Here is a 17,964-nt window from a genome sequence, read left to right as displayed (position 1 = left end):
GAACCAAAGCATCGCAGGTTCGATTCCCAGTCAGGGCATATGCCTGGGTTGCAGGCCACAGCCCCCAGCAACCACACACACTGATGTTTCTCTCCCTCTCTCTCTCTCTTTCTCTCTCCCTTCCTTCTCTAAAAATAAATAAATAAAATCTAAAAAAAAACAAAAACACTCTACTTTAAAAAAATTTTTAAATAACAGAATTAAGAGAGCCAGCTCTCACTAGAAACAAAAGCAAATCGTGAAACAAAGCAAAGCAAAATAAAACAAAACAAAAAAAACAGACTTCTAAAATGTAAGGTCAAACGTGAAAATGATGGCTAGGGGAAGAAAACGTATCTTGTAATTCAGATAGCATGGTGAATCTGTGCCCTACAAAAATAATACTGACCTACTTTTTGGAACTCTCCATTTCAGCTTAGCATCCAAATTATATAAAGGAAGTAGGAAAACAGTATGGAGAAGAGGTTTAATAAAGTACTTTTAAAAGCTCTGTAAAGATGTTTAACCAGATGATTAATCAAAATAATGGGTTTCGGAAAATTTCTTTTAAGAAAAATACCTTAAAACCATTATTTCCACCTACTTAAGGCTACAGTTATTTTATAAAGATCTACTTGCTAGGCTTAGAAAAACGTGAAGTACAGTAAATGTTGGCACAATTTTCCAGGAAAACACCGACTACATGTTTATATAGAGAGAGATTAGACATGTTTTTAAAACCTTGGAAGTATCAAACATAATCAGCTTTAAGGAGATCTGAAGATGTGTTATTTAACTAGATTTCTCGTAGGTAATTTTAGCAGTAGTCTAATCAGGTTCTTAAATAACATCACATAATTACCTGTGTTTATTTCCTCTGCAATTTCCAAATCGTCTATTTGAATCCTATGATCTAACATCTCTATGAAATGGTCTCTGATTTCTTCAGCTGACTCATCGCCAAATTTATAATCACATAACATTACTGCGGATCCCGGAATGGGGACGAAAACCCGGTGAGGGAGGATGTGAAACTCCTTTTCAGAATCTAAAAGGAGAAGAAATATCATCAATATTTAGATAGGTCTGTCATTGGCATCAGTGATATATATTTTATAAGTATATGAAAGTATATAGTAATAGAAATAAAACCTAAAAGTTATTTTCATTTCCTAACTGACCTGGCACAAGACTGTTCTTACTGAATCCTCCGGTACCTCAACACACCTGGTCCCCACAAGGAACCTACATTATACTCCCATGAAATATGAACTCATCACCACCCTCAATATGAGGATGTTGTTGAATACATAGTCTTGTATTATCCACCCTCCTATGAAAGAATATCCATGAGAAAATTTTGGTCCTGATCTCAGAAATTGCTATTTTTGTTTTAACTTTACAAGTAATAAATTTTATAAACAATTTTCCCCTCTTCATGAAAGGTCACAGCCAAATTAGTAGCCAATCTGTATCAAGGGTATAGAACATGACAGCATGCATTTTTGTACATGTATGTATAAAATAATCTCATTGCTGACTTCATCTTATGAGATGCTAGCAGCCCCCTATGTCCAACATGCACAGGACATGAAGCTGTTTTGTATGCTAACCTCACTACCCATTCCACCTTGCTTTCTTTTCATTTTCCCTTTGCTTTATTCTTATTACTAGTATTTATTATCCTGACCATTAATCTTGATTAAGTTCTTAGTGACTCTTAGGAACTTACTACATGCTCTCCATAATTAATAAGGCATACACACTCTATCTTTCAAATCAGATTATAGGGTTCTTGAGCACACGAATCTGGTCACTGACTTGTATCTATCACGTTGCCTTGAACTGAGCAAATCTTTAAGGAATATCTAATACACAGTCATACTAAATGCTGTAAACTAGAATTAAAAATCTGGGGCAACAATTAGTACTACATATTGTCATAAACAGCGTTAAGTAATTCTTAGAAAAAACAATCTGGACCTAAATAAATAATGCAGAGCTATGTTTTATTCTTCTGTGAATACTCACAAAGTAAAATATATTTGTCCCAATTTCTAACATCATCATGGGTCCACATAAACACAGTTTTGTTTGGTTCAACACCAGGATTCTAGTGAACTATCAACAAAGACCAAGACTTTGTGTAAAGAATGACCTCTTCCAGCTATGTACGTGTTTTAAAAAGCTATTGATACACAGAACAAGTAGAAGTAGGCTCACTTTGATAGTAACCTGCATTTCCTTGCAAAGAAATGAGTGGTAGCTTTATATAACTACAAAGAGAAGACGAAGAATGTCTTAAGTGTCAGGGGAAATGCAATGATTTGAATTACATGTCCCTGCCATATTCTGCTTATCATCTTGTTTCCAGAAGAGAACCGGAAGAACAATTTTACTCTGTGACTAGACTGCCGTCTAGCTGTAAAACTCTATTACTGCAACTGGTGCTGTAGCACGTAAATTGTTCACACACTGAAATCAGGAATATATTATTTTATTTGGGGCCACAGTTTCTTTAAATAGGTTAAGTTCAAAATTTTCAATGATGGCTATAATGTGTATGTTTAACTGCCATTCAAAACTTAAAAACTATTTCAAACTGCATTCATTCTAGCTTTGCCTAAAAAAGATAAATATGCTTGCTATAAAATCAAATGTTAAAGTATTGGTTGCAATGAATTTAAATTACTCATTAAAAAAGAAAAAGCACATCATTTTCTAATTAAAAAGCTAAATTAGCCATTTAGTATCTTAATAAGACCAAGTTTTCTAGTTGGTCTGAAGTTTAAATCGGGAAAGGCGAACCTTTTAAAAGACATATCTTAAAAACTATTCTAAAAAGAGTCCTTTAGGAATATTCCCACAGCAGAGTAAATAGCTCAACACTATCTGAGTAAGTTCAAAACAGAAAAAAAATTAAATCTAAGCCAATATGATAAGAACTGGGTATCTACTGATTAACAGAATCCTAACTCATACTCAAGCATTACAGCAATTTTTGTAAAATAGGTGATAGCAGAACTGACTCTTAAAAGGTACGCAGCCCTCTGCAGGAAGGGACGAGAGGTGCGGCCCAGAGAGTGGAACCGTGACCACAGGCAGAGGACCACAGTTGCTCAGAAAGTGAGGACCCAGCGCCAGGAGAGCTATACCGTGCCCAAAGTCAAGGAGCAAAGATAAGCCGCAGTGAGATGAGGCTGTTAGGCTGAATGGGTGGCTAAGTGACCAGGTTTCACACAAAAGTCTCAATCCAATTGCTACATGTAAGATTCAAATTCATTTCTCAGCAAAACTATACTCAGATACTCAGCAAAAACTATACATTTCACTACCAGTGGATAGAAATTCAGGGTTATTTGTGAAGTACAGGAAGGACAAATGTTAAACCTGGCAATTCCAGTAACCTTTCAAACTAGGAATACAAGAAAGATTATGATTCGCCTACCAAACCTACTGTACTGTCTATCAGTAGCACTAAAAGAAGTCAGTTTTATAGAGGAGCTATGTTTTCTTCTATAAATATAAAAATATTGCCTTAATGGGTCAATATGTATGTTTCAATTATGTGGATATTCAACTGTGAACTGCTAATCTACTCACATCTGAATGGTGGCAAGGTGAAGATGAAAGTGTAGATTAAAAAGCATTACTCAATATTAAAATTTTCTGTTTGAATAAAATAATTTTTTGTAATACAAATTACAAATGGTATAAATTATAAATTATGGTATAAATTATGTTTCAAAAAATATAATAGTCATGATAGGTTATAACATGATAACCCAGACTTTTTAAAAATCTAACAAAGTCTATTGAGTAATAGATAAGAAATATAGAAAATAGTACACAAAAAATTTGGTAGGAATAAGATATCAATTGCATATATACCACACATTAATACCTATTAAAGAATCTATTACATAATACTAAACACAAATAAAATTTTTGATTACAAATTATTTTAAGAAATCTAACATATATTAATTTTTTAAATTAGGTTTAAAATGTTACCACAGTTTTCTAGTCTGTGAAAATTCAGAATTCAGAAATTCATGAAGAATTTTTTAAAAAATCTTCCCAGAAATTGTTAAATGTTGACAGATTTGCTATTTTAAGGTGTTCAGAAACCTTTTTTGGTGCAACTGACAATTTTTCATCCAATAAGAAAAGTAAAATACGGCACATTATTGTTAAAGACAGATAGAGGCACTTATAAAATATGACATGTATATCTTGACAGTCTATCAACTGAATACATGCAAAGAAAAGTACTTAATTTTATACTCATAACTTTTTTTTCTGGAATCTCATTCAAAAGCAGATCTTCAAATAGTATTTCACAACGATCAGCAACTGTGTTCAATATATCTCTCTTCACTGCCTATGGAAAACAAATTACAATAAGAAACAAAGACTGTTACTTTCAATTTGCATTATTTTACTACCAAAAACCCTCCCATAACTGGTTTCCCTGTATAATCATGTCCACTAAAATAACTGATACATTATTCTTTTTTAAATGTCCACTTACTTAGCATGCTTACTAACATTAATAGTTTAAAAGCAAATCTGCCTACCTCATCTAAATAATAAATTTAAACCAAATAAATAAATGAAATTTTGCATCTGAACAAATAATGCTAGCGTTCTAAATTAGGAAATGTGTAACTATGACAAAAATGCCAGTTATCCTTTTTAAAATTTCTGAATTATAGAGATTACAGAACACTACCTAACAATTCTCCAAATGAATGTTTTTCCTGTTATTTAAAAAGTTTGATTTCCCTTAGAAGAAATGACTTCCAATGTACTAATAACTCACAGATAACTCAAATCACAACTGTGGAGCACTTAATAAATTTGTATAACCATTACTTTAAAAAAGTCACAAAACAGATTCTACATATGAAACTCTTGCGACCAATTACATGGTATAATTGTACTGCCCAACCGATTGGACCTTTATTAGTTAAAATGAAACTAATAATTATGAAATCTGAGAGTGGAAAAAATAAAATTCTAGCATTTTTGAGTAATGATGTGAACGGGCTTCTGTTTTTCACGCACCGTCGCCCCCTCGGTACCTGCACAGCATCTTTAACCTTGGGTCTGTTGCTCTGAATGTAGGCTCTGCACTTCACGGCGCCCTTCAGGTTTACGGAGCCGCTGCAGATCTGGACAGTGGCCGTGGACCTGTGGTCGGAACTCAAATGCTGAAAGACAAAAACCACTTTAAGTTCTCATAGCCAATACTGTATTATTAACCATATAAACTACATTGTTAACTGTATGGAATATTTAAACATTATAGAAGCCATTTCATAAAGTGAGAAGAAATTTTTGACTGAATCAAGTGTTTGAAAATATTCTCCACAACTTATTATTAAAAGGCCTTCATATTTCTCTTTATAAGTGATATATTATTTTCTGAGAATTCTGAATAGTGTGAAATTAAACACAATTACATTTAAATTTTCCTTACTGATATGTGATCCAGAACACCAATATTCAGTCATCATGTTCACTAAAATAGATATAATTTGCAGATGACTCAGGTGAGTATTATTACCATGAAAAGATGTACAAAGAAGACATGATCTAACAGGAGTTGCATGGCATGCAATGGAATATCTGCACAGCATATAAAGCAGGATATGACAAATACGGCAAAATCATAAGGAAGGTACAGACACTCATTTACTCCTACAAGTTCAACTCCTAACTTTCAGAGACGGAAGTAATGCTACACGCTCCGCAGCAGGCAAAGAGCGAGTCAGCTGTGCCTGTCACCAGAAATGGTGCCAGTGGTCATAAGCAGTGATCTTCGTCTCACAGTCTCATTCACCTTTGTCTAAAGAGTGTTGGTTCACGCTGGGTGCTGAGACGTTTCACAGACATTTCAACTGTTATCAGTTTAACCAGGGCCAAGACGAGGAGAGCCCTGAAACATGGGCAGCACTGCTAGCGGTCTATGAAATCACAGGCGATGTTTAAAAATCCCACACAATGGACACATAAAATACATTCTAAGTACAACTGGAATATATCATGCAACAATAAGGTCAATTCTGAAGAACAAAAACAAATCATGCAACTTATGAAGAGCGCTAATTGTGCGTGTGCAATAAAGAACAATCAGGAATTGATAAGAAAAAATGGCAATGAAATCAAATGACTTCAACATTTAGCTACTGAAAAAGCATTAATAGTCAATGTCTAATGTAATTCATGCAAAAGCTAGGGTTTGTTATTTTTTAAAGAATTTAAATTTAACACAGTAAAGGTCTTGGTGGTAAAATATCTATCGTAGACCAAACAGTTCGAAACGCTCCAGGTTCGTTCAGAAACGCTCACAAGCCGAGCAGCAGGGGGACAATGCTGACGCACATCCGGAGTGAGCTTCGATGGTGCCTGCAGACATCGCCGGGACACCGGCAAGGTGGGGGTGCAGGAGGAGCAACGGGCTTCCCTCATCCAGTGCGCAGAGCTTTACTGGAAATGAAACTATTCTATTTTGGCAGATAACACCCTATTCACACATCCAGTATCTATCTTTAATATGTATCTTATGGTGTGTAACACAATGATGACATATAAACCATGTATGTATAAATTAGTGCATTGTTTTCCAAACTAAATGAGACTATACATACAGGACCACACACACACACACACACACACACACACACACACACACACATATCAAGGAGAAGAGTTTTTAAAAGATATGGAAATCGTCTCACTCCTTTTAGGTGGAAATGTATCTGAGTTCTACAAATGTCAATTCCTCTTGGTTTCTTTGGACCTAGGAACAAACTGGCTTATGAAAAGGCTGTGGGAACCTAACTTGTTCATAAGGGAGAGACTTCTGTGATGCCGACATGGTATTTTGGAAAAGGAAAGGTCCCTCTGGTTGCAGTGGCCCAATGAAACCTTACAGGAGTGGCAGCATTTGGGTGAGATCTCACTGTCCAGAGAGGACCCTGACAGACTGGATGACGGAAAAGACGGCGCTGGCAAGACACCTGGCTCAGGACATACACAGGGTTTTAAGGAACACAAAGCATATCCTAGAAGAGTAAATTAGAAAATAATGAAAAGACACCCTAAGGCTATGAAAAGCCTGGAATTAGACTTTTCTAACTAGTCAATATAGAGCAACTAAAGAATTTTAAGCAAAGAGAATGATAATTAGTGTCTGATCCTTATACACAATAAGTATTTTCTGAAAAAAAAAAAAAAAGTAAGTAAATGAACAAGTGAATAAATGTGACTCAAAAAGGATAATCTGGCCCTGGCTGGCGTGGCTGAGTGGATTGAGTGTGGGCCTGTGAACCAAAGGGTCACTGGTTCAACTCCCAGTCAGGACACGTGCCTGGGTTGTGGGCCAGGTCCCCAGTTAGGGGTGTGCAGGAGGCAACCACACATTGATGTTTCTCTCCCTCTCTTTTGCCTTCCTTTCCCCTCTCTCTAAAAATCAATAAAATCTTTAAATACAAAACCAAAAACCCCCCACAAAAAACAAAAAGGATAATCTGTAACATGCCCTATATATATATATTTATATATAAATATATATAAATTTATATATAAATATATAAATATATTTATTTATATATTTATTATTTATATTTATTATTATATATTTATTTATATATTCCTTATTTTATATTATTATATATTAATATATTTATATATATTTATATATTTATTCATATATTTATATGTTTATTTATATATTTAATATATATTAAATATATAAATTATATATATATATATATATATATAAAAGAATCAGGATTTTCAGAAGCACAATCACTTTGGACAAAAATGAAGAGCTGGAGAGAGACCATTTCCGAGTTACCTGAGGTAATATAGGTAAAATAATAATGTTGCAAGGCTAACTATTAGGACTGACTATAAGAAAAATAAAAGATGAACTTAACACTGCAAAGAAAGAATCAACAAGACTGGATAGAGGCTGAATGGGAGGAAAGCAGCATCAAGTACTTATTGACTACTTATTATATATTGACTTTAAAGTTTCCAGCTGACTGACCATGGAATGATTGACAAAAACATACTATATTATATACTATTAAATATCATTACAACAAACTATCTCCTATGATAATTTATGATATTGTCTTCCACTCTTCTCTCAATATTTCCACTCTATATCATATCTTCCAACTGTAATTTTATCACTAAAATAATTTTAACTGAATTGTCTGATAAACTAAAGGTCACATAAGCATAACTAGTAAAATCATTTAGGTAAAGGAGTAACCTTCAAACAAAGGACACTTCTAAAATCAAAAAAAAAAAAAGAAAAAGGAAGGCAAACAAAAGATTAAAAGTGCTTTTAAAGTACTGAGAAGAGAAATTAAGAACTAATGTTCACTGGCATAAATCCAATGACAATTTAGCAATGCTCTATTGCTAAACACAGAGAATGAAAAGAAGAAATTAAAACATTCTCATAAGTCTATTTTATTCAGTTAAAAAATATGCAAGCCTAAGACTATACTTTCAGGGATCATTTCTATAGTTTGTTACTAAAAAATATGCAAGTCCTAGTAATGTTTTTGTTTCAACATTTCCAGCATAATACTGAAATTAAGTTTTCTAAAAACATGGATACTTTATACCCTGCCTGTTTTCAAGGAAAATTCCAAGCAGTATCTAAATCAAAAGCACACATACTTTTAGGAATAATTAGCAGTTTTAACTTCTTATTCTTCAAGATGCCCAACTTTCAATTTCTGAAGAGATGTGTAACTTAAAACAGCCATAAAAAATAAAAAATTGCTGATAATGTGTGATTTTTATCAAATGAGAAGAGGTACAAATCTAGTTCATATTAAGTAAATGACAACTCCTGGCATATCTGCACACACATACTCTACCTTTAAGTTGCTAAGAATTACATCTGTGCTCACAAAGCATACAACCCCAAATACTGCGCACACACACACACACACACACACATGCGCGCATGTGTGTTTATGTGTGTGCATTTATTGCATTTGTGTGCATTTACACTTAAATGCTGTCTACTTTATGTCAGAAGTTTAGCAGTCTTGGGCTAAAAGACCCAAATAGGTTGTATTGAAATTGTGTTTCTTGGGAGTAACTTTCCTAGCACAGGACATTTTTTAGTCTCTTACGTCTCTAAAATTTTTGACTCTCTAATTAGAAACATAAAAACAGAAACAATTTCATGCAGGTTATTGTTAGAAAAAACTTATTTTAGATAAGTAGGATTTTAAAATAGTTACCAACTGTGTGAGCACTCTGACATCAAAAGAATGACTAATTGCTTGAGCATTTCCTCTAGAAGATTTTTTCTGGAAAAAAAAAGTTAAAAAACTATGTTATTGAGATCAGAGTGGAACATAAAAGATGATTTAGGAACTATCCTACACACACTAAATAACCTAGAGGAAAAAAACCTTATTATTTGTTTTATTTTAGCTTTTCCTACAGACATGTTATTTTGTGTATTCTACAGCAATCAATACGTACTGTTAAAAACCATTATTTCCTACTTTTATTCCTCTAGAGCAAGGACTGGCAAACTGTGGTCGAGGGGTCAGATTCAGACTGCCACCGGTCTTTCTAGATAAAGTCTGACTGGCACACACCCAAGATCACTCAATTACATACTGTTTATGGCTGCTTTCATGCTACAGCATCAGAGTTACAACAGACACCAAATGGCCCGCAAAGTCTAAAATATTTACCATTTGGTTTTTTCCATAAAGTTCACTGACCCTTGCTCTGAAAAGAGAGTTCACCAAAATTTCCCCTCAAATTAAAGCTGTTTTAGAAGGCCATAAGAGACCCCCCTTTAAAATGGAGAAACTTAGTCTTCAAACTGCTATCAGGGCAGAATTCCAATTATTTCAGAAATAATCCCCCATCATTTTCCGAGGGAAACATCTGCCCTTTACTTTAAAATATCTTAGAAATAAGAAGTAGATGAAAACTGTTTTCATGAAGAAAAGGACTAAAGAACTAAGAATAGTCATCTTTTATTTTGCCTTAACACAAATAATTTCATAAGATGATTTTCTCTTAACTCACCTGTCCTTCGAGTAGGTCACAATCTTCAGCTTTAACTTGTCCATTAATCAAATAAACCCCATTTTCTATTTGCTTGGCCCAGCGTGCAAGTCCGTTCTTAAGAGAAACACAACACAGTAGCTTTCAGACATGATGCCACCTCACATAAACTCCCTAGAGTCAACTTTTCCCCTCTCATACACTTAAGTAGTGAAAATCACCAAGTATCAGTAATGTGGTATGGAAACTCAGTCTTACAACAACAAAAAATGTGTAGCCCCAAATTTTGGCACCTTACTCATATTTAATAATAGTATTTCTAATCTTTATCCCAAACTACCATTCATATCACAGACCTAAAAGGCTTAGTAACTGCATGGCCACAGTCAATACACTCAGTAATTTCCATTATCTTTTAAAAATCTGAGAAAAGAGAAAGCCTGAAATATATAAAGCGGTATTAGAGGGGAAAAAGCAGCAACCTCCATTGGAAACAAGATATGAACACAAGAATGATATAGAAATTTTTAAAAGGACTGAAAAAGAGAAAAAAACCCATGAAAACCAAGAGAAAGCAAAAAGACCAAAGAGTATATATTCTTACATAACTCTATTTCACAATGTACATAATTACGTTAATTAATAAATACTTATGGAGCACCTATTATGCTAAATACGAGTATACTAGTATTATGACATTGTAATCTGGGATAATAAATTAGTTACCCCAAACAGTATCATTATAATTAGAATGCAATTTTTGAGGTTTATAAAATGAATGGCAGACAACCAGAAGAAAAGCAGATTATCTATTCAGCAATCACTACAGAAAATTCATTTTACCCTGGTACCTTTGTATTTTTCTCCAGAGTATAGCTGACAGAAGTAGCAGACAGTGGGATGTGAATATTAATGTGAACCGTACACTCTAAAGAATGCCATGAGGTTGAGAGTCCATTCTGATACTTCCAGTCTGCTGGTTTTGCTGAACTCTTTACCAGTGAGGAAGAAGGAAAAACATAAAACATTATTAGGTCATAACATGACTTAATGGCTCATACAATATGCAGCTAACAAATCTGGCCACATTCTCTCATTAAAGGTCAATAGGTAAGAATTAAATAAAAATGAAGCATGCATTTAGCTTTGGTAATCTTCAGGATACTGCACTTGGCAACCCCCCCAGCGGCTGGCTGGAAAAGGACCAGACAGGCCGTGTTCAGAATTCTGACACGTCCCCTTGCTCCCATCTGCAGCTTCGACAATGCTAACTCGTCAGCTTCTGACGTGAAGCCAATAATTGCCGAGTGACGGCGTGTGCCGGACATTCTCCTCTCTGTCCCATCCTTGCTAACAGAATTCTACACAGTTCCTTTTACACTGCTTTCAAGCATCTTAGTAAAATGTTACTACGGATTCTGCTGAGCACAAGTTAGTTGCTTAGTAGGCATTGTAGATACCAAAAACACACACACTTTTACTACGAGCCTCTCAAATATAACACTAAACACATACACAAGGTAGGGGAGCTTAATAAAAATACGTTAACTAAAAAAAGTGTCTTTGTAACAAAATTAATATTTCAAAATTAAAAAACTGGTGGCTGTGGATATCAGCAGAAGATAGCATTGAAAATGATAAAACTAAATAAAGAATTAAATTTTGTTTTTAAAATAGTTTGCAACACAAAAATCTTTAAAGAGCAATTTTTCTTACCTTTGGATCGTGGATATCATAAGTTCGACAAAATATTCTTTACTAATTAAGGATAGAAATAACCTAAAAGAGAATTAATTCTTCATAATCAAAAGAAAATAAAGCATCCAAACATAAAAATAAAATAAACTGTAAGTGTCCAAGAGTTTTTATAAAATCATACCACTTTACACACTTAAAGATATACATATCTATATGCATATGTTTGTACAAATACACACACGTATTGAAATTGCTCTGACTATAGTTGTAGTGCTTTAAACTATTTCTTACTACTTATAAATGCTGCTAATCACAACAAATAGAATTAAAACACTTGCAAAATTTTCCTCAAATACACACCCTGTATAACAAATAGGAGCGCTGTTTTGGAGGAGTCAAGCCTGAGAATTTTAGCGGCTCAAGGGCCCTGTACATGAAATGTTTTAGCTAAATATCCAAAGAAGTTAGAAGCCCAGCTTCTGCAGGAGAAATCCCGTTTTGAATTTTGTCTTCTGCCAGTCCTCGCTCACCGGGCCCCTGCACTGCTCCACCCCCTGCGTGAGGCATTCTCTCGCTTTAGAAACATGTACGGTAATGAGGCCAAGGAGGCCCTAAAAGTGGCTTTTAGTGTCACTTGATCTTGGCTAAAGACAAAAATTTCTTGGATGTCCTAACTGTCCAGCTCAGAGAGCCTGGGCTTTTAATTCATCATTTTGTCAATGCCAATTGGAAGTGAAAATTTACCATAATAAAAGCACTACTTGGCCAAAGCTGTCAGTTGGGGCGTCTCCATCTCTGTGGGGGCCCTACCGTGCTTACTGCAGCAGACGGCTGGCAAGCAGTTTCCAGTCCCTAGTCTTCGCCACCTCTGTCAGACTCTTTGCAACCCTGAGACGTGATCAACAACCATGATTACTATTATTACTGGCAGTCCCAATTATGTGTTATTGGCAGAAAAACTTACAAACTATGCCTATTTTTTAAATAATGACTTAAATAAATGTTTGGGGGGAAAACTTGCAGGAACATTATTTTGGTATCATATACTTTCAAGACACAAGCACTTAAATAAAAGATACTTTTTTGTAGAAGAACAAATGTGAAGTGCCACACGGTCTGAGACTTCCTCTTCTGTGAAATTCCACAGTCTTTTTTTGCTCATAGATTTTTCCATAGCAAATACTAGCTGGAATAGAGGAAAATACAGAGCAACTGAATGCAAAATGAAAGAAGAAAAGTGAGTGTAGAAAAAAACAATGATGCCTCTAAACAGCATTTAGCATTAAAATTCCATGATTCTACCAATAAATTATCTTTTCTTCAGAAGAAAGAGTAAAACTGTTTATTAATCACTTGGATTCTATTTACATAACAATTGGCTTTTAAGTAGAAAAATACAACCCACCATCATTAAGAATTAACTGGATGTGAAAAACTAATTTTGGGCAAGTAACATTTAAGTGAAATATAGAATAGAGACTTCTATTTTATTTTATTATTATTTTTTAATCCTCACTCGAGCATATGCTTATTGATTTTTACAGAGAGAGAGAGAAAGCGATGTGAGAGAGAAACATCAGTTGCCTTCTGTATGTGCCGCAGCTGGGGGTCAAACTCACAACCTAGGTATGTGCCCTGACCTGGAACAGAGCCAATAACCTTCTGGTGTCCAGGAGAATGCTCCAACCAACTGAGCCACCAGGCCAGGGCTAAAGACTTGACTTTAATTAGAATGAGAATTGATAAAAATGAAGTATGTCACCATTTGGCATCTCTTATTTAAATGTGACAGAAGACTTAAGGCAACACATAAGGATACATAAAATATAATAATATACATAAAATCAATTAAAATAAGATATAACTGTGGTCTTATTAAGAATTATTACATTTCAGACTTACCCTGCGCAGAACGTTTTGAAAATCATTTCCCATTTCCAAAGTTGTAATAATAAATACTCCAAGAACTAAAAGCCCCCCAGGTAGCATTCTAGATACCTAGAAGTAGAAATGCATTAGCTTACATTAACATTTGGCTTTGTGTTTGAGAAGCTAAATATTAAATCAGCAAATACTTTCTGAGTACCATTGCACGGCACTGAGGCAGGGGCTTTGAAAAATGGTTAAAATATTGAGAAAGGTATGATAACCAAGATAAATGGGGTGTCATCATGTACATAATCTTCCTACAGTATCTTGAGCTTTTACCTAAAGTTAGCTTATGAATAAAACCATTTAATAATGACACCAATTAGCCACATAAATAAGCAAACCCCTTTCTCAAGACATCAAAGACTGAAATATCTTCTAAAATTTTTTCAATGGCTTCCACTATCAGCTAAATAAAATATCAATTTTGTCTTAAAGTGCTATCTCAGACTCTAAAATCTGGCTAATCTGATATTCAGAGCATCCCTCATTTGACACTACTTTCTGTGAAATGTTAAAATGCCACTCAGAAACCTCTCACTGTTCTTCACACACGTGCCTGGACTTTCTGACTCTGCAGCTTTCCTCGGGCTGTCCCTCGGCCAGAGCGGACCTTTTCCTGCATTCTGGGTACCTTACTACTTGGTCTGGGATCCTTAAGAGAAGAAATAATTCACAACTACCTTTTACCCTTTTATCCCTATAGTATTTAGCAGAATACTAAAGCCTGGAATTTGAACAGAGTCTGACCTGAAAATCCATTGTTTGCTATTGTTGAGGTTTACCTCAAATTTTTAAACCTATTTATTGATATAATTGAGCATTTATGTTATTTCATATTAGATAAAAATACTAGCAAGTCTTTCTGTGTGTAATGAATTATCTGCTCAGGATAAATCTCTGAAGGTGGATTACAAGTTTAAGAAGTTAGGCATATTTTTAAAGTATCTGATAGGCGCTACCAGTTTGTCTTCCGTAACATCTGTGATCTCCCCTCACACCATTGTGGCTACTTCTTAATGTCACGTGGCCTTCTTTATACCATCTACACCCAGTGATAAGAGTGCTCTGGTTATCTTTTGTGTAGTTAATATGTGAACAAACTGATCATAAAGTTGAGCCTTCAGAAAATCAGATACCATAGTACAATGCCTTGTATGTTGGTGTAGTATCTGTTGGTTGTTCCCTCTGATTGCACAAATTCTGTTTACTGTGGTAACAAAAGCTTGAAATACAAAGAATGACGTTTTCATGTTTACCATGGGGCACCTGCATATCTTTTCAAAATCACCGACATAAAATTAAACATTTCTCTCTAGAGGAAAAAATGTGAATGTACTTTGCTACATAAATTTTGTTTCTGTGTGTGCATATATATACATATATAAATAAAATACATCTTTCTCTTTCTCTACACAGACACCCCCTTGGGAAATTAAAATTTTAAATATTTAATATTTTTGTTAGAAGATGGTATTAAATATTTCCTTGATTTGATTTATAACTACACATCACCCCTCATCACAAACACAGACACACAGACACCAATAAACATGTGTGTGTGTTTAAAAGACTTAAAGCTGAATAGAGAAGGAAATAATCCTACTTGTACCTTACTCTAACATTCTTTATTAGATGACGTAATCCATTCAGTAACGAGTTGGAAGTTAATTTAAGCGTCGTTCCTTACCCAACCCCAGTTTGTTTCCTGTCTGTGGTCCAGTACCACCACCACCTTCCCAGAAACCCAGGCTAGAAACCTCAGTAATGCTCAGCGGCCCCCTCACAGTCCCTCCCCACCCCCGATCTGCTTGTCACTGCACTGTCCTGGTGCTGACTCTTCCTCTGAAATGCTCTGGCAATGAAGTTTTAGCTCATTGCTTTAGCTTATTCATTTATCTGGTATTTTGGAGTTTTCTTTAAAGACCATGAAAAACTGTGCCCTGTTCCTCATGAAGCCGAGTCCCAGCTCCACAACCTATTCTGTGATCTTGGGCAGGTTCCTGAACTTCAAGAAAGAAAATGCAAGTTGTGAAAACTTAAGAATGAGCACTCTGAAGTCCTAGTCCAGTAATCTGAGGGTAAAGTGCTTTCACGCTGTCAGTCAACAAACACAAGCCGAACCACACAGGAGACAACGTGAGGACCTGCTTAGCGTGCTCTGTGGCCCACTCTTCATCCACGTCGTCCAGCTTATCTCCGGGAGGCCTGAGGCTCTCGTTCTTTTCCTCTCTGGGTGGTGTTCTAGTGGCAAGAACCACATAATCCTTTTGTGAAGAACACTTAAAAACAGATTAGAAAAGCTTATTAGAGTGATACCTGACTGAGGTATACTCTTATGCACATCATAATACTCTTATGATGTGCAAAAACTAAGCAACATCTGTAACAGCTTAAACTGCTAATACCTATATTGCATGGACTCTACAGAAACCAATTTTCATGGACAGCCTCGCTTTTCTCATGTTATCTTTCAATGTTTAATATCATCCTGTTATTTAGTTCACATAATGGTCACTGCAAATGGCTTCCTGGATGGGTGAATAAACTGCATTTAAACCAAAAGATAATAAATATGCTCGGTCAATTTTGTAGTTATTATATTTATTTCCTATATAATTTGAACAGATTCGGTGGTTCTGTAAAATAAAGCAACAAATGACCTTGTGCATCTTACTTTCATTGAAATGAAGAATACTGTATGTCAACACAAACTAAAAAAGAAAAAAAAAACAAGCAACAACAAATGATAACAGTGGGGAATTTGTACATGCGTGTCCAAATTAAAGTGACATCAGATTTATGTTCCCCAGTTTTAGCAGCAGTTAAATGGTAATCAAAGGTGGGGAACTCAAAGATAAACTTAGGGCACATTTAATAACTCAGTCTTATGACACTGGAGGTTTCCTATAAAGAGTCAAAACAAAGCTGATAATACAAGTTAACATGGTGTCACCCCAGACATCCCCTGAAATTCCCATCACGGGTGTCACCTTGGCCTAGAAAACACAGGAAGTTGTTCCCACAAAAACTATTTCCAGAGAGCTGCATCCCAATGGACACAGGAAAAGGCAGGCACTGATGAAGAAAACTCTTCCTTCTCGTAAAATCTACGACTCTGCGAAGAAAATGACAGGAGGAGCAGGACACAGACAGGCTGGAGGGGAAGGAGAGGACAGTGGGGAGCCCCGGAGTGAGGAGGAAGGGAAAGCGTGCAGAACGGTGGAAGGGATGAAAAGGCAGCCAGAAGAGAGGCCGCACGGACTGTCCTGGACCTCGGGGGACTGGTCTGTGAGGAGTCTGCGCGCGTGGGGTGGGGGTGGGGCAGGTTCGGAGGGGGTGGTTTCTCTCTGGCCCTTTATCTTTACAGATCCCATCTGCCTCTACAGCGCTTCTTCCTTTACATTTTTTTTAAATGACAGGAAGTGAAAAGCCTTACATAAAAAGTTCCTAGCAAAAAGAGCCCTATATTAGATACTGACAATCCTGAATGAAAAAGTTCAGACTGTTGCCAAGAGAGGCAAGCCGGCCCTCTAGTGAGAGGCCTCACCGGACGGCACCCCTGGGTGACCTGTGCAGGGTCTGCCCTCTGTCTTACAGGCTACGGAATCAGATTTGTGACCACGAAGGCCTGTGGCGACGTGAGTCCTCTGGACAGTGCTTTCTTTATAAGTAGGTAACACGGGGCATCCAAGTACAAAAGGAGGTAGCTTGGGAATGTGGATAGAATCAAAACAAGCAAAGTTAATTATGCAGTTTGAATGTTCTACGGCATCGTGAGAAAATAAATGTCCAGAAAGAAAATTGTCACAGTAGAGCTTTATTTGCTACCAAGCCTCAAAACCAAGTCCTTGGGCCTAAGTGCGCTCTAGGCAGTTTGTCTATGTAACTCTTTTTGTCGTCGTTGCTGTTAATTTGTATTGCTGTCCAGTCCTCCTTGCTTATTACATCAGTTGGTGCTCATGCTTTTTAAAGTAACTGTTCAAATCTCTGTTCCATTGTGTGTTGATTTTTAAGGCTTAGCTCTATGAGGAAAATAGAAATGACTAATATTCAAATTTCACCCCCCCCACGCTCTCTTTTGAATCAACATTTTAAAGTCCACGAGGTAGGTGTTACACTGTGGAACAAAGTATATGACCACTCTTGCACCAGTCTGAGTTCAGACAAACTGGCACGGGAATGAAACTGTCAAAAGCTACTTCCGTAAAAAAACGGCATAACCAGGAATTAATACAGATTAGAAGGGAGTACGATACACTTGGAAACACACACACACACGCGCAC

General features: G+C 35.8%; 1 protein-coding gene and 1 pseudogene across 2 annotated transcripts in view; one reads left to right on the top strand and one right to left on the bottom strand.

Annotated features, from left to right (window-relative positions):
* Positions 1 to 17,964, bottom strand: part of ODR4 (odr-4 GPCR localization factor homolog) — a 28,125-nt gene that overhangs the window by 6,706 nt on the left and 3,455 nt on the right. For both annotated transcript variants that reach the window (XM_045838494.1, XM_045838493.1), the window contains exons 3-12: positions 15,825 to 15,959; positions 13,651 to 13,746; positions 12,828 to 12,934; positions 11,767 to 11,803; positions 10,902 to 11,042; positions 10,072 to 10,167; positions 9,264 to 9,332; positions 5,067 to 5,195; positions 4,273 to 4,363; positions 842 to 1,027 (exon numbers count right to left, since the gene is read on the bottom strand). In XM_045838494.1, coding sequence (XP_045694450.1) covers positions 842 to 1,027; positions 4,273 to 4,363; positions 5,067 to 5,195; positions 9,264 to 9,332; positions 10,072 to 10,167; positions 10,902 to 11,042; positions 11,767 to 11,803; positions 12,828 to 12,934; positions 13,651 to 13,746; positions 15,825 to 15,959 — 1,087 coding nt within the window. The remainder of the gene's footprint in view (positions 1 to 841; positions 1,028 to 4,272; positions 4,364 to 5,066; positions 5,196 to 9,263; positions 9,333 to 10,071; positions 10,168 to 10,901; positions 11,043 to 11,766; positions 11,804 to 12,827; positions 12,935 to 13,650; positions 13,747 to 15,824; positions 15,960 to 17,964) is intronic.
* Positions 8,503 to 8,574, top strand: LOC123818574 (annotated as a pseudogene).

Source organism: Phyllostomus hastatus, unplaced genomic scaffold (genome assembly GCF_019186645.2).
Source record: "Phyllostomus hastatus isolate PE091 unplaced genomic scaffold, TTU_PhHast_1.1 phas_contig_283, whole genome shotgun sequence".
Classification (NCBI taxonomy): Eukaryota; Metazoa; Chordata; class Mammalia; order Chiroptera; family Phyllostomidae; genus Phyllostomus; species Phyllostomus hastatus.
This window is presented reverse-complemented; position numbering and strand designations above follow the sequence as displayed.